The sequence below is a fragment of the Aedes albopictus genome, chromosome 3, assembly GCF_035046485.1.
Source record: "Aedes albopictus strain Foshan chromosome 3, AalbF5, whole genome shotgun sequence".
Classification (NCBI taxonomy): Eukaryota; Metazoa; Arthropoda; class Insecta; order Diptera; family Culicidae; genus Aedes; species Aedes albopictus.
Genome location: NC_085138.1, coordinates 226,646,928 through 226,671,115, shown reverse-complemented (window position 1 = coordinate 226,671,115; position 24,188 = coordinate 226,646,928). Strand labels below are relative to the sequence as shown.

The following is a 24,188-nucleotide window of genomic DNA, read 5'->3' as shown; positions in this document are numbered from 1 at the left end:
GTTTTCGAACGGAAGGTGTTGCGTACCATCTACGGCGGAGTGCAGATGGAAGACGGGACTTGGAGAAGGCGAATGAACCACGAGCTGCATCAGCTGCTGAGGGAGCCAACCATCGTCCATACTGCGAAAATCGGGAGGCTACGGTGGGCGGGTCACGTCATCAGGATGTCGGATAGCGACTAAAATGGTTCTCGAGAGTCATCCGACCGGTACAAGACGACGTGGAGCGCAGCGAGCTAGGTGGGTCGACCAAGTGGAGGACGCAGAGTGCGGAACTGGAGACAAACAGCCATAGACCGGCTGGAATGGAGACGGCTACTACATATGTACAGAAGAGGCCATCCCGGCCTTAGCCTGATTTGTAAGGTAAGGTAAGTATCTGAAGTGCAACCAAAAAGTTGTCTTCTGACAAAGTGTGCACTAATATATGCTCTAAATCTTCAGGGAGGGGAGTGAATTTTTATGGTTGCTTTAAAGTGGCGCTTTCTTCAAAAGTTTGAAAAGTCTACTTTCTCCATACTTAAAAATCAAAGTTTCCAGCTTCAAGTCGATTGCGGACTAGCTTATCGATTTTTTAGAATATTTTTTTTATTTTGCATGGCTTTATTTGGGTCCATTTGCAATCATTTGTGACTCTTCGGGTTTGTGTATTCGAAATTTTGCAAAAATCGACACAGCCTAATGCTATATCGGGTATTAAATTTTTTATTGATTAATCGTAGCATTAAACTTTCTTAATACGTTAGTGGGATGATACACAAATTATGTCACGCAAAAATCGACCTTTTTCAACCCCCCTCCCCCCTATGTCACACTTTTTGTATAGGACCTCAATATTTATTGAATGGGTCGTCACGTTCTGTAATCCCCACCCCTCCCCCCTAAAAGCGTGACGTAATTTGTGCACGACCCCTATTGCGAATTGTACAGGTATTGAGCTTTTACAGAAAAGCTTATGTTAAAATAAACCATCAACTATCTTTAGACCGTAGGTAATCCAGCTCTAAGATCAAACATAGTGAATTCGTTAGCAGTAAATATAAATCCCTATATGCGATGTTGTCCATCCTATTAGCACCTCAGGTCTAATCCCATCAACGGGGAAATAGAAATTGACAATCTGCTAATCAGCCATGGGCTGCTGCAGGCAGCCAACGATGACAATGACCTTGAAGACGGCCGATGTCACCGCGCAGCCTCACCAGCAGTCACCATGTGATTTCTATCCAAGTTTCTACCTCGGAAGATATCAATAAAATACCCCGACCAGCCAGCGCCCGGTACATTTTTACATATTCAGCGATCGGCGCTACTCGGCCGTATGTTTGACGAGAAGTTCCTCTCAAGAGTAGTGCTGCGCGCATACATCATCTCTGTGGCATCTGTCGATTGTTTGAGCATTTGTTTTGGATCCACAGAGACCGGTATTGCCATAAGACCTACTCGATTATTAGACTTGAGCAGCGAAGGTTCAAATGGTTCAGAACTGGTTTGTTTGGTCTGTGCAGTGTTTGAGATTGAGAATTTCGTAACTCGACCCGGCGTTGCCTACCTCCGTTACCTGCCGGCTGAGAACAATGAGAGTCACCATGCCAGTATCCATCCGTTTGAGAGAACGCGTGGCCAACTTGAATTCTTGATGTCAAATAATGGATGCTTTTTCGAATGGTTATACCTTTCAAATGGCTTGTTTGAGTGTGAATTATCATACAGGAAGTGAGTGGTTTCATGATTGTTTCTGAGGCTGAGATATCGATCTTCTCTTGTACAGAAAATTCTTACGCGATCATAAATTTCTCAATGATCTTCATCGGCGATGTTTATGATGTCCTTCTTCATTCTTTATATGGCAATACATGAATTACAATGATGATACCTCGTCGTCATTGAAATGATAGTGCAGCTCTATGCGGGTCAAAGGGTTAACACTGTTGAACTAGGTTTTATACTTCTTAGTTTTTGTGTTTTGAATTTTATTTGAAGGAGCGATATTTTCTAAAAGATTTTAAAAATTATAATTTATTTGTTATGATATTTTGAACACTTTTATGTTTATGTAGTAGTCAACTACTGATCGACATACACTAAATTGATTGGCGATATTTTCTAGGGCATATGTAAAATAATGGTATTATGATTATACAGGGTGTTAGGTTCCTGAGTGCACAGTTTTTAAAGGGTGATAGAGGACCATAAATGGTGAAAAAAATTGTTCTACGCATATGGTCAAATCTCAACCGTTACGTAGTTATTGAACTTTCCATGATTTTGATTGTTATTGCCTTAACTGACTATAACTTGAAAATGATCAAACTTATCGCAGTTTTTTGACCCTTATTAGAAAGATTATTGAATTTTCTATCAAATGGCATCTTTGAATCGATTGGTTTAGTTAAATAGCTAAGTTTTCTAGAGCAAATAGCTCAAAAGTAGTGTTTTAATTTGTTTTTGGCAATTATCTTTGAAACATACGTAATAAATTAAAATTCTTTCTTTGACAAAATTGTGGCTCCTGTTCCACTCTACAATTCGTTCTTTGGCACTAAATTTCTATCTCTTATCATTTTCTTGCAATTTCGATTTAAACATCTAATTTCAGATCATAAATTTGCAACTGTCAAGGTAAGCACTTTTTTACGCACTGTGCCGCACATTTAAATCGAAATTGCAAGAAAACAAAAAGAACTAGAAGTTTGGTGTCAAAGAACGAATTGTAGATTGGAACAGGAGCCACAACTTTGCCAAGGAAAGAATGTTAATTTATAACGCATGCTTCAAAGATAATTGTCAAAAACTAATTAAAACACACTACTTTTGAGCTATTTGCCCCGTGGGGGATCACTTATCCTTTAGATACGGACTCCAAATTCTGGTCTGATTGTTTTCAAGCTGAAACGATCGTTTTGCAATATTGAACTTTTAACATCTCCAACTTTGGCAAAAATAGAGACGGCCTAATGTGGAGTCGTGGGTCCCTTGGCTGCTGAGGAGATATAATTCCCTCGTATGGTCTCGGTATTTGATGCGACGTCCAAGCGATAGGCCCTGTAGGTAGTTGGGCCTTTTCAAAGGTTCCCAAAACCTTTATTGAACTTAGTTATCAGTTTAATGACTCCTTAAAGAAGGCATTGCTTCAAAGAGGGACTAATGCAGATAGACCGACGCCACGACAGCAACGCTACCAGCATGTTCTGAAACGGCATTCTAGCCAAACTCATCCCTATACATCCTCTGGACAAAATTGTCTGAAGTTGTGACCTCCCCGCTTGTGGCAAACATGTGGTCACGCATTGTGCGAAAACGAGGGCACATGAACAACACGTGTTCCGCCGTTTCCTCTAAACCTGCGCAAACCAGACATTCGGGAGGTGGAATGTTACTTCTCCATGGAGCCTGTTAACCCAACTATCTACCCTCGGGATCAACCTGTGGGTCCACCTTCCTTTGGCGGAACTGTTCTACGTGCCATTTGACCATGGAGGCCACTCTTGCAGTCCTGTGAATGCCTCTTGTGCCGCGCATATCGAAGCACTCTATGCCTTCCCGATAAGGATACCGATAGGCACCATACCAGTGATGATGAAGAGTGCATCGTGTGATACGATACGGTACGCGCTCGCAACCCTCAGGCACATTAGCCTATAAGTACTTTCCAGCTTACCACGGTAGCTTTTGGTACTTAGCGCCGTGCCCCAAGCCGGGCTGACATACCTTAGTATGGTCGAGGCTGTGAATACCGGGCAACTCACTGGAACAATCCGTTCCCAGCCATCTTAGCAAACTGCAGTAGAATCACTTGGCATAATACGGAACCTCACGGTGATGGCGTCTTGCTCCGCCAACAGTCCACTCGTCAATGAGGCAGCATCACACTGACGACGACCCCGTCATGGTGCTGGCTGTCACTGATGCTTGCTAGGGGAAATACACGCATGGGAAATGCTACTCAGCTTTGTTCATACCCCACATTCTCCCTCTTCTCCGAAAAAAAAAGTTTTCGACTAGCAGGCTTGTTATTTTTACGCTCAAACCCTCAATTTCATTCTCTTCATCCTTATGGCACCAATGCAACAAGATACACTTCAAGATACAAGAATTAAGACGAATGGCCACATTTACTTTTTTTGTTTAGTAAACGCACTTTTGTTAATATCGAACCTATATCATTTGATTGATAACTTGCAATGCTAACCAATCATCTATGGGGTTTTGCCGAGCTCCAATAAAAATAACTACAACACACGCAGTTGGGTGATGCGTCTTCTCTCCTTCAAGCGCACGTCTCGTTATGTAGCCGGCCCTGTTTTTCTCTCACTTAAATCAATCGTTATTCACGATTGCGAAAATTCGACGCATTCAACGAAAACGAACATATTTTGTAAGAATTATTTGTCAAAAAGAAAAAAAAACAAGAGATTAACGAATTTGAGATTTATCAGACTAAAGATTCCGTATATCATACAACTCCATTTTCAATGCTTCAATGTGATGGTACAGATGGACCATATATAACACACAAATGTCCTTCATTATACGAAAATAGATTCTACAAAACGAGTTTCATTGTTTTCATTGCGTACTTCGAATTTTGAACTGTTTTACGATATGCAATTTTTATGGGCGGTTTTGATTACACGTCCCTGCATTTTCCTCACGCACAGCTTTCGGCAGTTATCATGCAACGCCATTTCCTTAGACGGGTTTCTTTACACATCGCTGCATTTTCCTGATGCAAACAATTTTCGGCAGTTTTTCAATAACATTTCCTTGGACGGATTTCATTTCGCGTCCCTGTATTTTCGTTATGCAGAAAAAATTTTCGGCGGTTATCCAACAACGCCTTTATCTTGGACGGTTTTCACTACACGTCCCTGCATTTTCTTTATGCAGAATAATTTTCGGCAGTTATCCAAAAATGCCGTTTCCTTGGACGGTTTTCATTACACGTCCCTGCATTTTCCTTATGCAGAAAAATTGTCGGCGGTTATCCAACAACGCCTTTATCTTGGACGGTTTTCACTACACGTCCCTGCATTTTCTTTATGCAGAATAATTTTCGGCAGTTATCCAAAAATGCCGTTTCCTTGGACGGTTTTCATTACACGTCCCTGCATTTTCTTTATGCAGAATAATTTTTGGCGGTTATCCAAAAATGCCGTTTCCTTGGACGGTTTTCATTACACGTCCCTGCATTTTCCTTATGCAGAAAAATTTTCGGCGGTTATCCAAAAATGCCGTTTCCTTGGACGGTTTTCATTACACGTCCCTGCATTTTCCTTATGCAGAAAAATTGTCGGCGGTTATCCAACAACGCCTTTACCTTGGACGGTTTTCATTACACGTCCCTGCATTTTCTTTATGCAGAATAATTTTCGGCGGTTATCCAAAAAATGCCGTTTCCTTGGACGGTTTTCATTACACGTCCCTGCATTTTCCTTATGCAGAAAAATTTTCGTCGGTTCGAAACGCCATTAATATGCCCAACCAAAAACCCGAGCAAAAACCAACCCAACCAACCAACGCCGCGAGAATTTTACGGCAACATTCACAATAGTCAAACACCTCTACCATCATGCACATCAACCTGTTTGCATTTACCGTTCAACCGAACGACAACACGAGCATGTACGATCCGAGGAATCAACGAAAGCGCGACCATCCATGCCGAGCAAGAACATGAAAAAAACATGCATGCAATCATCGACCGACCACCTATCCACAGCGTGCTACCAGTCGACAACAAAAATCAACCACGTCACCGCGCCTTTGTTCATGTGTTTGTGCTAGAACCAAGGCTAAAACAGAACGCGGTTGGCATGACAAAAACTTTCCGCGCTCTAGCTTTCGTCAGGAACCGCAGAATTGCAACACCCACTTCACTGTGTTTGCAGCACCACCACACACTTCACACACCAAAACGATTTGTTTTCTCTCACTGTTTTTATGCCAAGTGATTCTACCTATTTTATGATTAACTTGTTATTGATTATGATACACTCCTGGCAGGATCGCCAATGTGAATACCGGGCAACTCACTGGAACAATCCGTTCCCAGCCATCTTAGCAAACTGCAGTAGAATCACTTGGCATAATACGGAACCTCACGGTGATGGCGTCTTGCTCCGCCAACAGTCCACTCGTCAATGAGGCAGCATCACACTGACGACGACCCCGTCATGGTGCTGGCTGTCACTGATGCTTGCTAGGGGAAATACACGCATGGGAAATGCTACTCAGCTTTGTTCATACCCCACAGAGGCGACACTAGCCAGAATCTTGCGCTTGCTGGCATACACCGCAGAGCTATTGGACATCATCCGGGACAGTGCCACTATAGCTGTGGAGACTCTTTTGCTGGCGTAAGCTTATCGTCGATCATCACACCCAAGTGTTTGACGGAGCGCTTCGAAATGATAGTGCAATCGCCTACACTGATCATCGCTTGCTGCTCCGACTTTTGGTTGTTCACAACCACTACCTCAGTTTGGTGGGGAGCCAACTCCAGTTTCCTGAATTTCATCCACTCCTCCACAACCGCGATCGAGTGGGCAGTTGTCAATTCCACTTCTTCGATCGATTCATCGTAGACCTCCAGCGTAATTTCCTCAGCAAAGACGGTGATCTTCACTCCAACTAGGAACTCTCACCTATCACCGGACCCAGGATGGAACCTTGCGGGACTCCTGAAATATTGTGAAGGCGCATCTGACCCACTTCTATGTCATAAACTATTACTAGATTCTGGAAGTAATTTATCCCATACGCAGGAACGCATCGGCAATAGCTGCCCAACTGGCACTATTGAACGCGTTCCTTACATCCTACTGCACAGTAGCGAATCCCCTTTCTCTTACGCTGAAGCGCTATCTCGGTGGTTTTTATAACCGATGGGATAGCGTCTACGGTCGACCTCCTTTTCCACAAGCCGTACTGGATACTTGAAAGACCATTGACAGCATCGGTATTCCTCAATATTCTATTTAGGTTGATCTTTTTGAAAACCTTCCCCGCCGTGTCGATCAATCATTTTGGTCTATATGCCGACGGGTCTCCGGGTGGTTTCCCCGCCTTTGGCAATAGAACCAGGCTCTGTTGCTTCCTAACCTATGAGAAAACTCGCTAGCCCAGGAATTTCTGCATATCAGACCTGAACATCTCGGGAGCCTCTGCAATAGCTACTTATAAGGCCTGGTTCGGAACTCTGTCCGGACCTGGGGTCTTACCTACGCTAAGAAACTTTGCTATAACCGGAAGTTCTACATCGGTGAATTTCTCCTAATCGCCAGTCCCAGTCCTTGGCTGTCATACGAAAGAAGGCTAAGGACTGGGATCATGGCGCGGGAAAAGTCCCTCGATGATGCCCTCCAACATCTCTGGAGATTGCTCTGTAGGAACCATTACACTTCTCGTCTTGGCCATCACGATCCTGTAGGCATCACCCCATAGATTCGCATTGGCACTCTGACAAAGACCCTCGAAGCAGGCCTTTTGCTTGCCCTTATCTCGGTCTTCAGCGCGGCTTTTGCAGCGGCAAACACCATCTGCCGTTCGTTTTGCTTTTCCTCACATCGTGCTCGCTGCATCCGCCGCCTAACATCGCTTGAGTCTACCAGTAAGCTGGTGGACTCCCACTTCTAGGGTGGACTCGCCTAGGCATGGTCGCATCGTATGCACGCGAGAGCACCGCTACCAGCTCGTTTAAACCGAGTAAGTTTCGCTCACGCCGGAGCGCCTCCCTAAATATCTCGTCGATGTAGAATAATATCTTTAACCTACAAGGGCTTGGTCTTAGTCTAGCCGACTCTTCGTCTAACCGCTATTTGCTGTAATTGTAGTCGTATGATACGTATAATGAAGAAACAGTAAGTATTATGTTACGTATAGTAAATAAACAGAAACAGAATCGCCAGGTGATCACTGTGAGTGTAGCCATAGTCTACCCGCCAGTTCGACCTACTTGTTAGGCCAGGACCAGTGTTGGTAAAAACTCATATTCTCAAATCTCATGGTTGAGTTGTTTCACGTGCGATTCTTTACTCGCCAAACTCACCGTCGAAAAAATCATACATGAGTTGACTCGTGATTTCACTCATTGCTGTATTTCTTGGTGTTCTTATTATTTACATCGAAGTTTGTAGGATTGTATGATAGACCAAAAGCAAATCTACCTTACAACAACATAGCATCCCGTTCAAATTGATTTAGATTCATTTCGCAATCAAACGAGATTTCAGCACTTCACTCGTGAGAGCGAGATTTTGCATGAAATTTCGCGCGTGAGTAAATGATTCAGAATCGTGCTTGAGTTTGCTCACGCAGGAGCGCTTCATGAGTGTGCTTTGAGTATAAGTTTACCAACACTGGCCAGGACTACAAAAAGTAGCGTCGATAATCGACTCCGCTCCGACTAAAGATACTCTTAGTATCGACACTAACATAGCCGGTGCTTTCAGCACGATCTGATCCCACTGGTTCATAGAATGGCTTTCCTATTCCACGACCCAGGCATTGAAGTCACCCGCTATTATCACCGGCCTTCGTCCTGTCAGCTCGGTCGTCGTACAGTTCAGCATCTGTGTAAACTGCTCAATCGACGAGAAGCACTCGTAGATAGGTGACACCAACTCGTGGACGGGGTATTTACCCGTCGTTCATCTCGCCGCCATTTTTCCAGACCCATCCGCGACCCAATTGCCGTTGCCGGTGGGAACTCGGTATGGGTCCGCTATGATGGAGATATCCGTCCCCTACTCAGAAACTTCCTGACAAAGCAGTTGCTGAGCTGCGTCGCAGTGGTTCAGGTTCAGCTGCGTTACATGCACTGTGATTTGTCAGCTGCGGCTCGTCTGAAGGCCGGGCACCTTGGAGCTCCCGTTGGAAGGAAACTTCCGGTGGTTCGTGCAAGGTCAGCATACTGGCATACTGACCAGCTCACTTTGAGCTTCTCTGCTTTAATGGACTTGCTAGCGTCCACCGTAGTAAGCTGTACCAAGGCCAACTATGTTACTACCGGGTCCTATCGTAGCCTAACGGCTACGGTGACCACCTACACCTCGCACTGTTGCCGTAGTGCCATGATGAGCTCTTCCGCCTTAGTGACCTCGTCTAGGGGTTTCACCTTCAAAGTCGCCTCCGCTGTAAGAGCCATAATGTCAACGCCCTCGCCAATGACCTGTTCCGCCAGACATTTGTAGACGGCGCCCTTGCGTTGCTTGTCGCGCTTGAGCTCAAGGATTATTTCACCTGCACGAGTACGTCTAATACAGCGCACGTCAGCTCTCAAATCCACGAGCTTGGCATCGCTCCTCAAGGTTCCCGAGTGCTTTGGCTGTTCAGTCTTGATGACGAGTGTTTTGCCCTTCTCGTGTTTGGCACATGCCCTCCTACGTTTTCTAGGCCTGGTGTTCCTACGCTCCTGCACCGCTTGCGGATTCATCTTCCTCTTCCGCTCTACTTTAGTCTAAGGAGCGTCGTCCCCCTGACCCGCCTTATCTTATGGTTGCTGCGGTAGCTCTTCATCAGACGGCTGCCCCACACGCTACTGCGATTGCTGCTCATAAGGATTCGTATCCGCCACACTTTTGAGGCAACTCGCGAAAGTGAAAGCCTCATGGTCTTACTTGGCTGCCATCATTCGTTTCAAAGTCTCAACAGGGACTGATTGAGGTCCTTGTTGATGTTAGACTTTGAGGACGCAAAGTTAATGAAGGAGTCAAAGCTGTTGCGCAGCCATCTCCATCACAGAGAGCCCATCCCTGTTTCTATCTCTGGCCTTCACCAACCACGCACGATCCATGACCTCACCCGAAAAGTTAGCAAGGGAGGAAATAGGGCAGGGGGGAAGCACTAAGGCACTACGTGCGCAGCTGCTTCCTACCGTCACAGATCTCCTCAAATGAGACCTCGTTAACTTACTCCTTGCGAAGGGATTAATCTCTCCACTACCGTTACGTCCGCTGCTACTAGTTTTATGATTATTGTTGTTGCTAATTAAATCCACAAATTGTATGAGAAAAGAGGTCCGTTACGCCAGAGCCCTGCATTAAGGTGAAAAGGGATAAGTTACAGTAGAGGATGCCCCACAGGCTCCATTAACGATCGATCTTTTACGCCCCCTCGATCACTTATTCACGGCACGGGTCGCTCAACACCTTGAATTGGGGTTACCCCGTCTGTTGGACTCTTACCACCGGAAAGGGGACATTCGTAGTGCTTTTCTACGTTAGCCACTACAGAGCCGACTCGCAGAAGGGGTAGAGGTGGCGGTTTCACGAGTCCCTGCTGCTTCATTTTAAAATGCCTTAAGGTAGTGGTAGACGAAGCCACACCTTGAATTTTCATAAGCACAAATCTAAAGAAACAAATAACAAATCGAGCTGAAAAATAGATCGATTGGTCATACCCAGCGAGTAACTTATCTATCAAATTTTTCAGCTCGATTCGTCATTTGATTCTTCAGATGTGTGCTTTTGAAATTTCGAGGTGTGGTTTGTCACATCGTTATCAAAACACCTTCACCTGTCTGAATCACTTTAAGGGCAAGCTCGTTGGAATTCCAAGATGACCGCCACAATGGTCAAATTTTGCACCTACTCACGGTTTTGAGCGCACAAATCTCACAATTCACAAACAACTGAACTAGCGCACCGAGACTTTTTATTTTATGCTTGTTATTGCGCATTGCGCAGTTAAAAGTGTGACAAGGAAGTGCGGAATCTCAAATAAAAGTGCGATTTGGCGTCAGATCGTTTCGGTGTCTTCACCGCACTTATTCATTAGCTCATGATGAATAAGTGCGGCGAAGACACCGGAAGGATTTGATGCAATATCGCACTTTTATTTAAGTTTCCGCACTCTGTCGCAGTCCAGTTAGCAATGCAATAAACTATATAACTGAGCAAGAAATAAAAATTAGACACATAACACTGTTGTTAGAAGATTGATCATTGAGATTTGTGCATTAAAGGTTCTGAAACAATGTTGAACTGGGCTTTGAAGGCGTTTGTCTTTGAAACTCCTTGAAACCGCTTTAAACCCTCTTGTAAACCCCCAAAATTTTAAAAATCGGTGGTAAATTTACGGAGGTTTATTTCAATTGCGTGGGTATCCGGTAGAGATGGGCGAACCGTTCGCGAACGGTTCCGAAGAACTAGTTCTAAGGCGAGAATGACTGAACTGTCGTTCGTTTGAAAAGAACGATAGTTCTCCGTTCTCTAAAATCGAGAAAATTGAATGCCTCGCTGAACTGCTCATTCAGCTTTTCCAATGAAGGAATATTGGGTTCAGAGAGAGCGAATGTTTTAAGTGATCTCTACCCAACCATCTTGCAAAATAGTACTCCGATGGCATGCAGCCGGTTGACAAACGGCAGTTGATTAATACTTGGTCAATGCAGAGTATCAAAAATCCTACATATGTTTGCGAAGACAGATTTGCTTTTCATGTACTCACGTAAATAACACAGCAACATACAAACGTCGAACTTCGGTTTACAAAACAACCATAAAAACTAATGAACGTAAGAACGGTTCCAAAGAACTAGTTCTTTTTAAGGAACTGTTCACTTGAGAATGGTTCTCTTGAAAGAACTGTTTTGCCCATCTCTATCGGGTACCCTGCTGACCACACAAGGGTTAAATGAACTACTGAATACCTTATGGCCCACAGTATTTTTGTAAAATTCAATTTTGGCCCTTATGAACAGTTAGACCTTCTGAAACTCTTCAATTTCTCAAATAGACGTCAGTAAAAATATAAAGTTTATGTTTGGATGAACTCTACATTACGTATTGTCCATAATACCCCGGACAGACATGTGATACGAGTGTGATTCCTATACAACGGTACGCAGTGTCAAGAAATTTTTAACAAGACTGATTAGAACTGATAGAATTTTTAGTATGGCACTCATTTCAAGCGCAATTGTACAGTGATTCTTGTATCACATGTGTGTCATAAGTATAACAAGTGAGTCGCATTCATATATGCGTCAATTATTGGCAGAGTAGGAAACCACTCTTTTTATCTGTATTAACCAGATTTTTTTTTCATCGTGCACCGAACTAGATATTAGTCCTGTTAAACGCCGTAAGATGAACTAGCTCGAAATTGCTGCATACTGCTTTTACTCGTTTGTTGACAAATGAGAGGAGGATGCAGCATTTTCGAGCAAGTTCAACCTGAGTTATTGTACAGGAGGACTATTGAACTCGTCACCCTTAGCGTGGTACAGAAATTTTCGGTTAAAACAAATTACAATGCAATCTTGTTGCTTTGTTTTACTGGATAACATTTCGTTCTAACTGTTGACCAATGGGCAGTGTTATGAAATCGATGCGAGCACATTTTGCTACATCATGCAATACCAAAAAGGAGGGATAAATAACCCGCTGATACCTGTTGCCCACATAGCAGACAAAACAAAACAATACATATTGCTGAACCACGTCCGGCAAGAGGAGTTTCATCTGTCCGAGGGCGGGCAAGCGTCGCTTTCATTAGAATGTATCGGACCGGATTGCTAGACTGACTGGCACCTTCCTCTTGTTTCCGCTATGCGAAATGCGCCTTGCCACTTCAATACAACCGGTGGCGCGGCGCGACCGGACTGTAGCTTGGCGCGCAAAATTTAGCCCATGCGCCGCACGCTCTCTGCTGTGGCGAAATTTTGCGCGCCATCCATTCATCCCAACAACGAAGCCACTAGCGCGCGGAAGCGTAGAGTAATGCCAAAGCGCTCGGATTCCACCATTATTCAATGTGGATGTCTCTCGAATCCAATGGAAATGTTGCAATAACAAATGTCATTTGTGTCACTTTTGAGTTCTAGATATATAAGCAAATCAAATTAGTCTCTTGCTTTAATGGAATTTACGCTGACAACGTTCGTATAACTGACTATACCGAATTGTCATCAAGCATGTTAGTTTCTCGGAATGCCTCGTTCGTTGTAGGGGAACAAAGTCCAAGATCCCAAGGTGGGGTGAAATGGCCCCTGAATGTGATTCGATCATTACTACTGGTGTATGGTATCAAGATATGTCCGCGTAAAACATTCTTCTAGAAAGAAAATCGGGTTAAGTACTGTTTCTTTTATTTCTAATAAGAATTTGCATCTTTCAACAGATGAAATATGTAACTCTAAGGTAGTCTTCAGTGTCTCGTACTTGACTCAACTGGGATATTTTAGGTCAGCTAAACTATTCTAAGGATATTCTAGGTCAGCCAAACTACATTGGAGTTCAGAGTTTCAGATCAACAATCGTAAAAGTAGTCATATCTTTTATCTGAGTAACGTTGCATAATCAATCATGGTTACTGAATCAGTCTGAAGTCTGCTAAATATTATGATTAACCTTTGGGACATTCAGGGTCATCCAAACTGTCCTATAATGAAGTCCTTCAAATCTACAAGAATAATTTAACGTGTTTTCGCCATAAATAATAGCATTGCATAATCTGCTGAGATACGTGAAGCTCTTGAAGTCTAGAATCTCTTTTAGAGACACTATGGGGATATTCCAGGTCAGCCAAACTATCATGGAACTCAAAACTTCGGTCTACACTCGTAAAAGTAGCCATATCTGCTATACCGAGTAACGTTGTATAATCAACCACGGTTACTGGACCAACCTGAAGTTTACTAGGTACAGTAGACGTTCGGTCGGTGCAAACGGTTTAACTGCGATGCTTTTTAACTGCAAGTCCGGTAAGTGCAACAAATTTGCAGTTATCGCACCGCTATCCGTCAAAACGGTGCGCCAAGTTAGCCCAAATGAACAATCGAATGAATGTTTCGTTCATTTAACGTCAATTGATGGGTTGTTGACGCCCATCTGACGTTGCAGTTATCGAATTTTGTTCGCTAACTGAAACGTAAACATGTTGCAGTTATCGAACGTTTACTGTATTTTTATAAACCTAAGGAACATTCAGGGTCATCCAAACTGTCCTATAATGAAGTCCTTCAAATCTACAAGAATCATTTTATGTGTTTTTGCCATAAATAATAGCATTCCATAACCTGCTGGGAGTCGTGAAGTTCTTGAAATTTAAAATGTCATTTAGAGACACTATATATATATATATATATGGATATTCCAGATTAGCCAAACTACCTTAGAGTTCAGAAGTTTAGGTCTATACTCGTAACAGCAGCCATAGCTGCATTGGCGTATCTAGGATTTTTTCCCAGGATGTGTCTAGGGGGTGGCAGTTTTATTGTTTTTTTCAGTTACTAAAGCCGATTCATCCGACTTGCAAAATTTTGGAACCCAACCTTCTAGATGAATGTGAAATGTTTGAAATATCAATTGCACTACACATCAAACGCTTGCAGCAAAGCAAAAACCAGCAAAACGATTTGCTGAATATTCGGCAATATTTTGTTGGGATCCAGCACAACTATCCAGCACCCTATCAGTACAAAGAGCTGCATGTTTCAGAAAATTGCGCTGAATTTCAGCAATTATGTATTGCTGAATTTCAGAAATTTGTATTTCTGAATGCATTCAGCAAGACAAAAATCAGCAAAATTTGCTGGTTAGCTGTCAAAAATGTTGTCAAAAAGCTGTCTAAAAACTCACTAAATCATGGAAAATACTGAATCTTCACAAAAATAAGGTTTATACAGGAGATTTGTAATTTCGTTCCAAACTTCACGATCACCACGACAACCTTTGAGTTTTATTGCATGCAAACAATCATTTATATATAAAAAACTTTCAAGAACAATTATAAGAACTATCAAGTGCAATACAAATCAGGACACTTATTCACATTTTCGGTTTGTTCGTATAACAATGATAGTTACAGTATTTGGGTTCTACTGGTGAACACTACGCGAGCATGAAAATATTTTTACAGAGCAATTGTGATTATGATTCTTAAAAACTACAAAAAATTCACAAAGTATGTAAAATACAAGAAATTTGTAATTTTTCAGAGAATTTGCCCGTCAATTTATTTGGGGATTGTTTTGCAATTTGTTATACAACTTCACGCAGAGAAATAAATTGTAAACACAATTAAACTCCAGTTCAAATCAACCGATTTTTCAGTTTGCTATAGCGACAAACTGATTCCTAGTTTAAACTAAACTGTTCCATTGTTTGATAATACAAATATTGTTAATCTAAATTTGTAAACGAACTTTTCTCAGTGTATAATTTTTCCCCAACCCTGTTTCACTATCTTGAAAGAAGAGTACACCATTGTCAACCGGAAGTAAAAGGCAATTTTTCAGTTTCAATAAAGCTGTCGCGAGAGACAGACGCGTTTTTTCTTAAATTTATACAGTCCACGAGCTAATTTTCGCGCTGAACTATCCGAACGACCATTTTGGTCCATGTCGATCCGGATATCGATTTAGTGCTGAAGAACTGTGAAAAAAATCCCGGAACGTGCGCGGAACGGGTGATTTTCGGTGGTCGCGATCGCCGGAAAAGATTGCCCTGAGTGGCAAAGTGTTTTGATCGTAGCACGAGCTGTTGCGAAGAAAGTGATTCTAGTGATTCCGGAGGGCGTAGCCCCAGAAAGAATATTCGGAACCCGGAGGAGTAGCCCTGAGCGGCAAAGTGATTTGATCGTACCACGAGGTGTTGCGAAAACGCGGTGTTTCGGAGTGATTCTGGAGGGCATAGCCCCAGAGCAAATTGCCAATTACTAGAGAAGATTGCTCTGAGCGGAAAGTGATTTAACTGCAGTACGCGGTAGTGTGAATAGAGTGAATTGAAGGGTGTAAATCAGAAAGAAATACTGCATTCCGGAAAATATTGCTCTGATTTGGAAATTGTGGAGAAGATTGCCTCCGGAAGTTGCGATTCCGGGCGAAGTGCCAGTGTGAAAAACGATCGGCGGCCATCTTGAAGAGTGGCTGCTGAGAAATACAAAATGGCGTTTTCTGAGTGGTGGTGATATCGAAAGATTGGAAAGAAGACGGCCATATTGAAAAGTGATATAAACAGGAAAAGAATAGTGAACAAAAGTGGAATGCTGTTACGGTCTGCAGGTGCAAAAAAGTCGCTGTTTGCTGTTTCACCGGCGGCTGCTTCGCGTACAGCGAAAGTGGCGCATACTCCAACGTTGACGGTTAAGGAACAAAAGGAACGGCAGTCGATGCGAGAAGCGGATGCAAAAATGGCGGAGACCGTTGATGCTCTGGTCCAGTGTTGCCTGTCAACCAAGGGCAAGGTTGAACGGATCAGGAAAGCGATCGATGAGGCAGATTTTGACTACGGTAAGTTCAACATTCATGCTTTGAATTTGTACTTGAAAACCGTAGATTTAGCGTATACGGAGTATAACGATTTTCAAAATCGCATATACATGGCGGATCCATCGAAGAGGCAGCAATATGAACAGCAATTTGTCGACTTCGAAGAGCTGTACGAATTCGTTCGTATATCATTATGCGAGATGCTTTCAAAGTATGAGCAGGATCAGCAGGCCAACCTTGCCTTGGCGGCTGAGGCACAGCAGCAACTGCAAGCGCTAAAGCCTTCACCGGACGGGGGTGCAAGTAGCAGTGGTGTCAATCTCTCGTCCCGAGTTCCGTCCCTTTTGTTACAGAATACGCCTCTGCCAACATTCGACGGAAGATATGAAAATTGGTTTAAATTTAAATCAATGTTCTGCGATATCGTCGACAAGTGTGTCGCTGACTCGCCTGCCACAAAGCTCCATTATTTGGACAAAGCATTGGTAGGCAAAGCTCAAGGTGCGATAGACCAGCAGACGATTAACGACAACAACTATGCAGGAGCCTGGAAGATCTTGACTGAACGTTTCGAAAACCTTCCGATGGTGCTGCATGGTCATGTGATGAAGCTATTGAGCCTGAAGCAAATGACCAAAGAATCGTCGCACGAGTTAAAAGCCTTGATTGATGATTGCGAGAAACGGGTAGGCTCTCTTGAATTCCATAAGCTAAAAATGGATGGAATGTCGGAGGTTATCGTCATTACGCTGTTGACCACGAAGCTGGATCCAGAAACCAGAAAGTGCTGGGAGTCAACCATTGAGCATGGAAAAATGCCTACCTATAAGGATACGATCGCTTTTCTTCGCAAACGGAGTTACGTTCTCGAACGCTGTGAACAGATGTCGAGTGCCCCGAAGACCAAAGCAGCGAGCGAGAAACCCAAGAGCACTGTGATGACGAGCAAGGCGCATTCAGTGGTGGTACCAAAATCCGACGACAGTTGCCCAGTTTGCGACTTGGGTCATACTGTTGAAAAGTGCGAGACGTTCAAAAAATTGAACATCGATGGCCGCTACAATAAAGCGAAGCAAGTAGGCCTGTGCTTCTCTTGCTTGAAAAGGGGGCATCGAACGGCGAACTGTAAGGTGAATGTATCCTGTACATCGTGTACCAAGAAACATCACAGCTTGATGCATCCAGAAGAGCGCAAAACTATGACATCGAATCCTCCACAAACACCCGCCACCAGGAAAGAAGCGACAGGGTCCGATGAACAACCTTTGACTGCAGCTAAATGTATTGTCCCGATTCAGCCCCGCGAAGCAACGAAGCAGATTCTTCTGGCGACCGCCATGATTCAAGTGGTTGATGTGTGCGGTGTGGCTCATCAGTGCCGTGCTCTCCTCGACTCCGGTGCAATGGCCAACTTTCTGTCGGAGCGTGTAGCGGATTTGTTGTGTCTTCCGAAAAGTAGCGTTAACATTCCGGTAGTCGGAGTGAACGGAATGAAGTCCAGAGTAAAGTTCAAGGTCCAGGTTACAGCGAAATCAATAGCGAATGAGTTCGAGTTCAGCTTAGACTACCTGATTGTGCCTCGTGTAACGAGCACCCTACCAGCAGTGAGAATCGATGCTTCGAATTGGCCCATCCCAACCGAGCTGCAGCTGGCCGATAGATCGTTCATGGAACCGAGCCGTATCGACATGCTCATCGGTGCGGAAGTGTTCTATGATTTGCTTCAAACAGGTAAGATCAGAATGTCTAATGATCTTCCGACTCTGCAGGAAAGTCTTCTGGGTTGGCTCGTAGCCGGTCCGGTCGTAGATATCGAACCCGTCCATACCGTGCGGGTCTGTCAAGTTTCCTCCGTAACGGATCCGGACGAAAATCTACAAGAGTTGCTGAAGCGCTTCTGGACCATCGAGGAGCAAGTAGCGGAGTTTGAATCGACCAGTCCAGATGATGATTGTGAATCTCACTTTTTGGAGACGCACACCCGAAATGCGGATGGAAGGTACGTTGTCAAGCTGCCTTTCCGGGACAATGTCAGTAGCTTGGGTGAATCCCGGAAGCAAGCGGAAAAACGATTTGAATTGCTAGAGCGTAGGCTGGTCAAGAATCCGGAGATGAAACAAATGTACGATGACTTTATTGACGAGTACTTGGCATTGGACCATTGCGTGGAGGTTGAACGTAGCCACAAAGATGATTCGGAATTCGTGTATTACCTTCCTCATCACTGCGTCGTAAAGATGGAGAGCTCCTCAACAAAACTCAGGGTTGTATTTGACGCTTCCGCAAAGAGCGATTCTGGACTTTCACTAAACGATGTAATGAAGGTAGGACCCACGGTGCAGAGCAGTCTCTTCGACATCATACTGCGGTTCCGTTCGTTCAAATATACGTTTTCAGCGGATGTGCCAAAGATGTACCGCCAGGTATTGGTGCATGAACAAGACAGGAAGTTCCAAAGGATCCTGTTTCGAAAAAGCGAATCCGAACCTCTGAGGGAGATCGAACTCAAGACGGTTACTTATGGAACGGCTGCTGCACCCTTTTTGGCAACTCGATCGTTGAACCAACTAGCAGATGATGAGAACGACGATTTTCCAGAAGCTAGTAGATTGGTGAAGAAATCGTTCTATATTGATGATGTGTTGACCGGAGCAAATTCCTTGGAAAAGGCGATAGCGCTTCAGAGAGACTTGATTGCTCTGCTTGACAGGGGTGGGTTTGGACTCCATAAATGGTGCGCCAATCACCCGAAGCTGCTGGAAGGCATTCCCATTGCAGCTCAAGAAAGACAGATGGAATTTGAGGATTGCGACATCAACGGTGTCATTAAAACACTTGGGTTGTATTGGAATCCAGCCGACGACCAGTTCATGTTTCGCGTTGAACCGATCAACGAAACCTTGAAGAAACCCACGAAGCGCCAGATCCTCTCAGAGACTGCAAAGATTTTCGATCCGCTCGGGCTGCTCGCCCCGACGGTGGTGATTCCGAAATTGCTTATGCAGCATCTGTGGAGAAATAAGCAAGAATGGGATGAGCAAATTTCGGATGAATCTCTGCAAATGTGGACCCGGTTTCGAACCGAGCTTTCTGAAATCGGCACTGAAAAAATTGATCGACGAGTGACTAGTGATGATGCTGTCAAACTGGAATTGCACGGTTTCGCAGACGCGTCTGGCGTAGCCTACGGTTGCTGCGTCTACATGCGAAGTGTGAAGGAAGATGGGACTGCGAACATGAAGCTGATTTGCGGAAAATCGAGAGTAGCACCAATAAAGGAATTGCAGCGAAATGTCAAACCGGAAGCGGAGCCTGCTGAGATGACTATACCCCGCCTTGAATTGTGTGCTGCTCTGTTGCTGGCACGCCAAATGAAAGCAGTATGCGAAGCGTTGGAGATGAAGTCAGATCAAGTAATACTTTGGTCTGACTCTAGCATCGTGATTAGCTGGTTACGTCGGCTGAAACCTGAAACGTCGGTATTTGTTCGAAACCGTGTAACGAAGATACATCAGCTTCAACCCGACGGTACCTGGAAACATGTGTCATCGAAATCGAACCCTGCGGACGTGGTGTCCAGGGGTTTGTTCCCGAAGGAGCTGATGAATAGTGATCTGTGGTGGCAAGGGCCACGATTTCTACGAATGAATGAGGATGATGGTGAAGCACCAGCTGCAGAGTTTGAAGATGGTGCCGAAGAAAATAAAGAAGAAGATTGTGATGTGATGGCAGCCATAGTGCAAGACAATCAACCGTATAAAGTGATTATGGCTTGCAGTAATTATCGCCGATTGCAACGAGTGTTTGGCTATGTTGCACGTTTTATCAACAATTGCAAAGCGAAAAACTTGAGTGAAAGGTGTTGCGATCGGCGGCTTACATTGACTGAATTGAACAATGGACAAAAACTTATGGTGAAATGTGTGCAACACGAGGTGTATGCTGAAGAATTTGAGTGTATTGCAAAAAATAAGCCAATTAAGGGGAAGTTGCGAAACTTGAATCCAGTGCTTGATGAGGATATGCTGCGAGTTGGAGGTCGCATTCGGCACTCTGACCTTCCTAAGGACCAGAAGCATCCTTTCATATTGCCTGAAAGGAACCACTTCACGGAAATTTTGATCGAGACTATGCATCGTGAACACCTTCATCTGGGCTTGAATGGTTTGCTAGCAACGGTGCGTGCTAAATTTTGGCCAGTAAACGCTAAACAAACTATTCACCGAGTATTGCGGAAGTGCGTAACCTGTTTCAGGATGAAACCGAAGATGCTTGACCAGTACATGGGTGATTTGCCCAGTGTTCGAGTGACTGCTGCTCAACCGTTTTCTCGGAGCGGAGTAGACTATGCGGGACCGTTTTTCCTCAAACAAGGCCGCGGAAGAAGTCCAATGAAGGCCTACGTTGCGCTTTTTGTGTGTATGAGCACTAAGGCTATACACCTAGAATTAGTGACATCACTAACGACAGAAGGATTTCTATCCGCACTCCATAGATTTGTCGGGCGACGTGGAAATGTATCAGATCTGTACTCAGATAATGGTACTAATTTCACAGGAGCAGCGAAAGAACTGATCGAACTAAAAAACCTTCTGAAGTCCCAAGCCTTGGAGCAAAAGGTCAACGAATTCTGCCAACAGCGAGGTACCAATTGGCATTTCATCGCTCCAAGGGCTCCTCACCAAGGAGGCCTTTGGGAATCGAATGTGAAGAGCATGAAGAATCATCTCTACAAATCGTTGTCAGAAAGTCATCTGACATACGAAGAAATGAACACCCTCTTGATACAAATCGAAGCAATACTAAATTCGAGACCCTTGATCCCAATGAATGACGATCCGTTGGATTACGAAGCTCTCAGTCCTGGCCACTTCTTGGTGGGTCGGGAGCTGACATCTGTTGCTGAGCCAAACTATGAACACCTGAAGGATGGAGCTCTGTCACGATACCAGCTGATTCAGAAGCGGAAACAGTCCTTCTGGACCCGTTGGTCCAACGAATATATAACCACTCTCCAAAAACGAAGCAAATGGTTCAAGGAACCTATCAAACTACGAAATGGTCTACTGGTTATCCTGCAAGAGGACCATACGCCACCGCAAAGTTGGAGGCTTGGAAGAATTATCGACACGCACCCTGGGAAGGATGGCATTATACGAGTCGTTACGGTGCGCACCAGTAGCGGCATCTACCGTCGGGCAACAACCAAAATAGCGGTACTACCAATCGACGATAACGTTCAATCGACGACGCAGAAGGAAGATTGAGGTGTCCACCTCACCCGGGGGTGAATGTTAATCTAAATTTGTAAACGAACTTTTCTCAGTGTATAATTTTTCCCCAACCCTGTTTCACTATCTTGAAAGAAGAGTACACCATTGTCAACCGGAAGTAAAAGGCAATTTTTCAGTTTCAATAAAGCTGTCGCGAGAGACAGACGCGTTTTTTCTTAAATTTATACAGTCCACGAGCTAATTTTCGCGCTGAACTATCCGAACGACCAAATATTTTCATTTGACGAATTTTTTGACAGTTTGTAAGTCCAAACTGAGATTTTGTAGTTTCAACATAAAATAATGGATTGTTTCAAACGACAGCACTTTGGCAACTAACAAAGCCAGAATGTGATTGTGTTGGTGACGGCAGCTCCTGCGTCAGCTCGGAAATCTATTTTTAGACACTCGACAAGCGGATGGAAAGTAGACCGGATAAAAAAGAGACAAAAAGGTGAAACCGACCAACGTTTCGTGGATGCTGTCTTGAGTACCTGCGCGTTATCCATCACGGCCAAGACTGCACTTGGAAGTTGCGGTGATGGATTTGCTACGTTGTGGCGAAGTTGAGGTAAGAATTTCAAAGATGTGTGAGTGCTTCCAGGCCCTGTTTGTGGTCCCCAGTTTGTAGAAACAAGTAAAGTTTCTAACGTTATATGGAATGATGTTAATTGGTTGTTTTAATCTATGAACACTAAGTAAGAACAAAGAAATATAACTTTGGAGTAAGTAAATTCTCAGTTTGAAAATCAACCATGCGTTTTATTAATTCAAACAGGCGTCATTTTTCTGCGTGTTTGTTACTTTGAAAAAATTCTCAGTAGTTCTCATAGAATAAGTAATTTGTTCGACAGTTCCTTAGTATTCTGTTCGGACGTTTGAAACTTTCAGCACATCCCTAAAAAATCATCGGTAATTACACAAAAACTTCCACAGCAATACAATTAGGAGTTTATGTTGCTTAATTTTAAATTTATATGGCAAATCCTTTTGTAATTTTATTTAATTTCTCCAGCAACTCCTCCGACAATAATTCTTTTGGGAATTCTGTCAGTAGTGTATAAATATACAGCCATTCCATAGAAAAACGATATAGTGCATCTCCGATTGTCGTGAAATTTGGTGGGCTTGTAGTTCTTCGGAAATAACTAGACCCGTATTTTTTATTTCGGCATTAGGGTGACCAATTTTCATATAGGTTGGTTCAAAAAAATTAAGGTTTTTCAAAACTAAAAATTTTCAAAAAATCGTAACTTTTGAACCAGTTGACCGATTTTAAACTTCTTTTTTTGTTTGAAAGCTATTGAATTGTAGTTTTCAGGAAAAAAGGGGCTAAAATGTAAAAAGTACTTTGAGATATGCAAATATATTAGTTTTTTCACGTTTTTATGGTCTCGGGACGGGACCAAAGAGGTACCCTGGTTTTATATTTTTACCAGAAAATTCAGGAAATTTGGCGTAACATATCAAACAATCAGAGATGTATGTTTTTTAGTTTTTGAGATATGATTTTTTAAAAATAAGAGGACACTTTTTTAAATTTGATTATATTTTGATTCCTTATAATATTATGGATACCAAAACTACCAGGAATCACTTTAAAAAGCAATACTATGCATAGTTTTATGAGAATTTGCAATTTCAAGCAATTTTAGAGTAGCTAGAACTAAAATATATGACTCTCTATATTCAAAAAATCAGATCTCAAAAACAAAACAACATACATTTCTGTTTTTTTGATAGGTTACACCAAATTTCCTGAATTTTCTGATAAAAACATAAAACCAGGGTACCTCTTTGGTCACGAGACCATGAAAATGTGAAAAAACAAATATATTTGCATATTTTATATGTATATATTTTATATGTATATACATACATATAGTGGTAGTGAATAAAAAAAAGATGTTGGCAAAAATGCCGAAGAGTGCTAGTTTGCAGCACAAGTGTCGAAAAGTAGTACAGTTATAATGAAAAAGTAGGCCGTTTTAGCGCTCTTTGTTCAGTAATAAGTTGGCGATTTAAAGATGTTGAGTTGGAAAATACGAATCTGCTGTATTGTGTGTAATTTTATGAATATTTTGCCGTTTTCAGAGTTCATGTTTCTAACAATTATTCTGGAAAATTGTTCACATGTAGTTACAATGGAGGGTTGCGCTAAATGCTATGTTCGAGCTAAAAATACACATTTCCTGTATTATACGCGATTTATAAAGATTGTATGGTCTTTGAATAGAACACCTCCGGGTATTCCAGTGTTACATTTCTGCTCTATAAATTCTAAATTTGTATTAATTACACGTTACTTCTGTAATAATCTCCACAAAAACTTAGGGCACTTACTGAGTCGCTTAATTTGCTACGTAAGCCATGTTTTTCTGCTAATTGTTATGTGTCATGAAATTGTCAGTAAAATAATCAAAGACTCCTTTAGTGATCGCGACGTTTGATCAGGACAATATTTAATCAGCGTTTTACGCTGTTTAGTGAATCCCCTACTTTGTTTTAAGTACTTGCTGAAAGATTGTTTTTGGTTTTCAAAATACAGTTTTGGTAAGATTTATATTGTAAACATTCCATGTTCATCTGGAAGGCTGAAAAAAAATATGGATTCCAAAATTATGCAAATAGCAAATACATTATACATTAGCGTTAATTACCCCGAAATTATTTTATAAACCCTTGCAGTTGAAGTATCC

The 24,188-nt window shown here is 43.0% G+C and overlaps 2 protein-coding genes across 3 annotated transcripts in view; both read left to right on the top strand.

Annotated features, from left to right (window-relative positions):
* LOC109419481 (group 3 secretory phospholipase A2) overlaps nucleotides 1-24,188 on the top strand; it is an 89,073-nt gene that overhangs the window by 26,358 nt on the left and 38,527 nt on the right. The gene's annotated exons all lie outside the window — the stretch shown is intronic.
* LOC109415410 (uncharacterized) lies at nucleotides 15,991-21,483 on the top strand. Its single transcript, XM_062857814.1, has one exon. It carries the CDS (start codon nucleotides 15,991-15,993, stop codon nucleotides 21,481-21,483), a length of 5,493 nt encoding a protein of 1,830 aa, XP_062713798.1.